The sequence below is a fragment of the Triticum aestivum genome, chromosome 5A, assembly GCF_018294505.1.
Source record: "Triticum aestivum cultivar Chinese Spring chromosome 5A, IWGSC CS RefSeq v2.1, whole genome shotgun sequence".
Taxonomy (NCBI): Eukaryota; Viridiplantae; Streptophyta; class Magnoliopsida; order Poales; family Poaceae; genus Triticum; species Triticum aestivum.
In genome coordinates, this window is record NC_057806.1 from 482,364,345 (window position 1) to 482,370,825 (window position 6,481).

Sequence of the window (6,481 nt, forward strand, 5' to 3'; positions counted from 1 at the left end):
GCAATTGGTGCTACCGGTACACCGATCGTCTGTTGCACATTAAAAAATGTTCAAAAAATTCCGAAAAAAATTAGTGCATTGACACAACATGAATGTATGTTGTCATAAAATTTAGATCAATATTCGAAACATTGCTCGAGATACAAAAATAACAAATTTGACATTGAATAGTACATAACAGAAGTTGGACTTCAGTTTTGGCCCATTAGCACATGGACGTCAAATTTGTCATTTTTGTATCTTGACCATTGTTTTGATTTTTGATTTGAATTTTTGTGACAAGATACATTGGTGTTGTATCGATGCACTAAATTTTTTCTGGATTTGTTTGAATTTTTTTAATGTGCAACGGGGTCCGGTGCACTGGTAGCATCAATTGCCTTGGTGCACCAGATACGTTCCCATCTAAAGGATTTTTTTTAGAGGGACATAATTAGAAGAAAATATTATGTAGTGTTGAAAATATTTTTTAGAGAACTATTCCTACATCGTATTGTCAATTAACAAGATCTGTTTAATTTCTGTAGTGTCAAGTCTTAGCATGTATATACAGGCGGAATACAGAGGAATGCACAAGATTTACAACACGAAAGAGCGACGATCCTACTGTGTGTATGGGTGACGTGCATAAAAAAAAATGTCATTTTCTAGCCTAAAAAATTCTTAAACAGAGGATCTACACCGTCGGCAAAGCACCAGCAGGTGGTTTCGTCTCTGTTGTCACCACCGGCGGCGAAGCATCATGATCATCAGCCGGCGGCTCCGTCTCTGCTACCGTCGCCGCGACCACCGCAGGCAAAGCGTCATCAGCAGGCGTTCCACTCTCCACCGCCGGCGCTTTGGTAACAACCTTCCGCGGCGGCGAGAGGTCGCACCGGCAGAGAGGGCAGCTCCGGTGCGAGTGCAGCCACATGTCGATGCACTCCACGTGGAACACGTGCCTGCACGCCGGGAGCCGCCGCACCAGCTCGCCGGCCCGCAGGTCCTCCAGGCACACCGAGCACGCGGTGTCGCCCCCCGACTCAAGGTCCACGTCGACGTCGCCACCGTCGGCGCCGTACGCGAACGTGGGCAGGGCGTCGATCGCGGCACGCCCAAGCCCGAACCGTCGAGCCGAAGCCGGCGCCGTGGACTGGTCTCGCTCCGGCGCGCCTTCGCCGTCGCCTGGCGCACCGGCGCACCAGATGTCGGGCGCGAAGTGGTCGACGGCGCCGAAGGCCGCCAGCGCGAGGCTGGCGAAGGCGAAGGCCTTCCAGACGCTGCGGAGGGCGACGGCGAGCACGCAGAAGAGGAGCAGCCACGCGCATGTCGCCGCGATGCCGTAGCAGGCGCGGCGCCCGCCGTGCTCGCCGCCGCGGAGCCGCGCCATGAGCCTCGCCAACATGGTCAGCCTGCTCTTATCGCCTGAGCTGTGACGGTCAACTGCGGCCGGGCGAGGTTGCTCGTGGTGTGGAGCTTGGTGGTGGTCCGTGCGGGAAGAAGTAGAAATAGGCAGCGGTTGCGCGCGGTGGTGGGGGTGGTGTTCGCTTCCGGGGAGCGCGGCGGCGGCGGCGGAAGATTAAGTGGTGTATTACAAGCGCCTGTGCTGTGCTGGTCAAGCTTTAGCTTGACGCGCCGGCGGCCATTAGGTTATTGCCTGACTGTTTGACGAGGAGGGCACGTTTAAGGTCAGTAAAATGGCCCGTTGACGGCACGGCCGAGCTGACAGAGACTGTGTTACGCAGCGCAGGCGATACGTTTCTTTGCTTGCCGCCGCGGATAGGGTAGCAGGAGGGAGTAGCGCACATCGTTGTGCGCTGCTGCTACCACCCAGACCTAGCTGATGAGGTCAACAACGGCCGACGTCGCCGACGAAAAGGAAAAGGAAAAAAGGCCAGTCACGTCAGTGTGATCAACTTGAAGATGCATGCTGTTGTTTTTCTAGATGGAATGACAGGATTCGTTAAGACAAAATCCACTTTACACGCTTGAATTTGTCTCGCCAAAATTACAAAAACTTGTCTGTAACTGTTGAAATATATTGCCGGTCCGCTCTCCTTTATCAGTTTGTTTGGACTTTCGGATGAATTTTCCCAAACATGACTTCAAATATGAACACCCGTTGCTTCCCAGTTGACCCTTTCTACATGTTTGACTCGTGCTTCGTGTTTGTCAACGGTGCCACACCATCTGCTTTCCGTCTTGTACGTACTGGTACCAACTGGACAGGTGCTTGCACAGCTGGCACTGCACATGGCACAGCGATGTCGTTGGCCACCACATGAATCACAGAGCCGGTGGGCGAGTCGTGCGTTACCGTACTTGACTTTGTAGTATAATAATAATCCGTGAAACTAAACGATGAGTACTTCAGAAGCTAAATTGAGTAGCTGGAGCGCCTCCACACGCGCCCCCGCTTCAGCCCGACGCCGCAGACTTCGCCGTTGCTGTCCCCGGCGCAAAACCCCCACCGCACCCCCCGCTCACCGGAGGCGTAGAAAAAGAAGCCCGTCCACATTGATCTTCAGTGACCCCGCCGGCGGTTTGCACCGTCGGACAGCACGGGCAGAAAAGCGATGGCGCCGGCTTGCCAGGGCGCTGACAGAACTCCATGTACGGGCATCTGGAGACGACCGCATCAGCTCAGCTGGCGTGATCTGCTCTCCAGCACCGACACCATTGCGGTTTGCGGACGAACCGACCACTTCACAGAAGGGCGACGATGAACAGCAGTCGCGTCTCCTTGTGCCAAGCAGAGTGCTGGCTCCACCACAACCATCTAGCACCAGGTTTGCACCCATGCCCGGGTAGAAAATTGTACAGACCACCACAACCAAGCAGAGTGCAGACCACACAAGTTCGTAGTAGAAAATTGTACAATGCAGTCAGTGCTTATACTGTACTTTACACACACACACACACACACACACAGACAATTCGGATATATATTAAAACATACCCATAGACACAAGGGAAAAATATATGTGATGTGATATAGTTTATGTATACAACAATGCCGACCGGTCGCTGCCTCGACAACCCGTCAGAAGCAGCGCGACACGCCTGTACACAACACGGGGATCCCGTCGACGTATGGATCATTTTAATCGATCGATTATACATCCGAAGAAAGCAAATTGATAATACCCAGCTGCTTCTTCGCTCTACTATACTAGTGGCACAAATGAACGCCATGTGATCATCTACTAACACAAGCAATAATATTGTACAAAAAAGATGACCCACGGAAAAAAAAGTTGGTGGCCCTGGATGGGTCATGGGACAGGATTCCTCTGCGCACCAGGCGGAGCGGTGGGCATCGGGAAGTTGAACGGACTATGTGTGCCGCCGAACTGAGGGGCCTCCACATATGGGCTCTGGACAAAAAGAAGAATAACATTTCTGAGCCTTCTGTTTTATGGAAGCATATATAAGCATTTCTACTGTGAGTTGATAAAGAGAGCTGTGTGTGTCAGTGTGGGGGTACAACCAATGGAACAAGCAGTGATAGTGAGTTTGCTGATATGCGAATTAACATCAATTTTTTTTAATTTCTTTTGGCGTCTGTCAAAAGTTTTGTCGGTTAGGTAATGGATAAAAGATAAATCTTATTTGGCAGTTAAGTGTTGGCCTGTTGGTGATGGGTCTAGAGCAGATAGCTAAGATCATTTGGAAAGCTCACCGTACCTGTCAATCTGTCATCTGATCTAGTGTGATGGTAGTAATAAACCGTGTTTGCATGTAACAAAAAATTGGGTTAACTAAAGCTCGATACAGCTTGAACTCAATAAATCATGACAAAGTCCATTTTTGGAATCTAATTTTGATTTTTTGTATCTAATGATAATTCAGAAATCAGCCATGTATATAAACTTGCATTTTAATATGCTACACATGTCACAACAATGATCTCAGAAGATGGTAGGCACCTGAGAATATGGTGGGTTTGCATCGAACGGCTGCACCCTTGGAGATTTTGGTGATGAATCCGGAGAGGTGCCAACATTATCATCCAAATTATTTATCGTATGCTTCATTGTTGCTGCTTCTCCTTCACTATTGAGCTTAACACGCTATGTCGAAATAACCAAACTTAGTTCACACCAAACAACTTACATATCAGAGCACACAAGTGAATGACTGGATATACAAAGAATGATACCTGGAATATTTTGCCTAAAGTTTTCAATCCTTTAGCTCGAGCTCTTAGTTCCTCTCTCTTGACATTGCTCTCTTGAAGAACCTGGTATTGGTAGAATGTTACAACTTATGATAATGAGTAAGATTACAAAAACAGAGCAGCAAGGATAGTGCCAACATGAAGACGAACCATTTGACAGACACGTGACAGAGTTGCCTCTATATCAGCAACGTTAAGCTTCCATAAGGAATCCACCATAACCTTTTTATGACTTTGCATGTAAGCTTCAAGTTGCTCATCAGTGTAATTACATTCCGAACTGAGATGTTTTTTTAAATCTTCCTGCAACTGCATAAGAGCTATTGCACCTACAGAAACAAAACAAATTTCAAGCCAAAATATAAATATATATTGCTAGCACCAACATTGCAAATATCGAAATCAACACTGCTATTCAAGAAACTAAATAATAAAGTAAGCTTTACCTGTTGCAGCTGTCACTTGGGATTTAATAAAATGACCTTTGTTCCTAAACCATTCAGCTATAAAAGGAACCCCCAAAAGGATAGCTTTCTTTCCAAGCTCCTTGGCAGCTTGTCTTGAATACATGTAACCGATAGTACTCAGCATATCAATCCCATATGCTGCAGGACATGCAAAATCAGAAAATAACATTGAAAAGTGAAGTCTCAAAGTTTGATTTATGTTGAGGAATACACAAGGAAAAAGTGGCCATACATTTCCAGAGCTACTGGGAAGGAATAAAAGCAGAAAAGGCAGCAAGAGGCAATTACAAAGTTTAAAGGAAAAATAGACAGAGTAGTTAGCAAGTGAGGAAAAAGTTTGTCACCTGCATCAGAAAGTCTAGCCACCTCAGCCTCAGCAACCTGGATAAATTCCTTTTTGTTTCCTTGAACATAAATGTGCAATCTATTCTTCAGTTTCTCTGCAAGTTTCTCCTCCCTTTCCTTTTGTACAGCCTGCAGTAGTTGTTAAGAGCCTTAAATATACGACAATATGAAGAGTATGGTACCGCTTAGTACTTTACATAATTACAGCACTGAAAAAAAAGACACATGTTAGCTAACATCTCTTTTTTTATTCAATACAATATAACGTCACAAAGCATGCTTTTGCAATCTAACAATTAAGCCATCAGCCCCTAATTTCATCTAATTGCTACAGCAAAGACTAAACAGACCTATGCAGAGACTGAAAAGCGTAAAGACTGATCTTCTGCATGAGAAATGTCATACTGAAAGAAAAGTGTATCATGCAATGTTTGAGTTTCACTAGTTTACCTTACATATATAGAGATGGGCCAGGGGTTGAAGTACAAAAATGTGTATAACATTGAAAATGACACGGCTGTACTAAAATGAGAAGCGTAACGAACGGGCAAACAGGAACACCAAGAGGTGACATAATATACATCCTAACATTCAACTTTCATTATGTTCTTGGGTTTGAAGGCTTTCCCAGAGGCATTGTGGCCTTTAGTGTAGCAGAGGAATTGTGCTAGAATTTTAGCATGTACTATGGCTTGTTTGTACAATATACAGTTGGAAGCTACAAAAAGATCCTAATCTTCGAAGGAATATTTCTGAATCTCAAAATCAAGAAAGCACATAAACTATTCTGTTAACAAGGACATACTCGCATTTTCTCTTGTAACTTCCTTGCACCAATCTGTGGATCTTCACCAAAAATATCAAGCGAAGCCATGGATGCCATCGCCAGTTGACCAATGTAATCCTCAAAAATCTCACTACCGAATAACATTGCAAAAATTGCTGCTGGATCAATCATTGCTTCCCTGTATAATGATGGCAGGAAACTAGTAAGAAGGAAATCATCTCACCAGTTTCTGCAGCATATGAGACGAAACCACCAATTACATTGTTAAACCTATATCTAGGAAACAACGGAACAATTTGGTAGTCAACTAAGCTAATACATCTCCCAAGAACACCCTAATTCTTCGAAATTATTCCAACAAGTTCACAGTAAGTATTTGTGGGTCACACTTACGTTGAAATACCAGATTTCCCATCTGAGTCATATGCTTTACGCTGTGCAGGGTCACTAAGTACTTGGTATGCCTCCCCCAGTTCCTGCAATTACGGTAGCTTTGGTAAACACACTAAATAAAAGGATAACTCTGCAAATCACATCTTCCTGTCTTACAAAGCCAGATAGTGTTTTGAAGTGACAAGATGCACTGCAAAGTAGCACTACTGCAGCAAAAAAAAAAACTACTCGTCGTTAGACATGGAAATACAAATGTTCTTGGTAATTCACGAGTTTGTAGTTGAGTTCCATGGACTGTAAGATGACTTTCAACATCAGGGCAAAAAAAAA

The 6,481-nt window shown here is 45.3% G+C and overlaps 1 protein-coding gene across 1 annotated transcript in view; it reads right to left on the reverse strand.

The window, feature by feature from the left end:
* Positions 1-2,925: 2,925 nt before the first annotated feature.
* LOC123104216 (chaperone protein dnaJ 10) overlaps positions 2,926-6,481 on the reverse strand; it is a 5,104-nt gene continuing 1,548 nt past the window's right edge. The window contains exons 3-10 of the mRNA XM_044525980.1: positions 6,152-6,234; positions 5,777-5,936; positions 4,971-5,100; positions 4,606-4,764; positions 4,310-4,488; positions 4,142-4,222; positions 3,909-4,052; positions 2,926-3,356 (exon numbers count right to left, since the gene is read on the reverse strand). Of these exons, the coding sequence (XP_044381915.1) occupies positions 3,255-3,356; positions 3,909-4,052; positions 4,142-4,222; positions 4,310-4,488; positions 4,606-4,764; positions 4,971-5,100; positions 5,777-5,936; positions 6,152-6,234 (1,038 nt within the window). The 3' untranslated portion in view covers positions 2,926-3,254. The remainder of the gene's footprint in view (positions 3,357-3,908; positions 4,053-4,141; positions 4,223-4,309; positions 4,489-4,605; positions 4,765-4,970; positions 5,101-5,776; positions 5,937-6,151; positions 6,235-6,481) is intronic.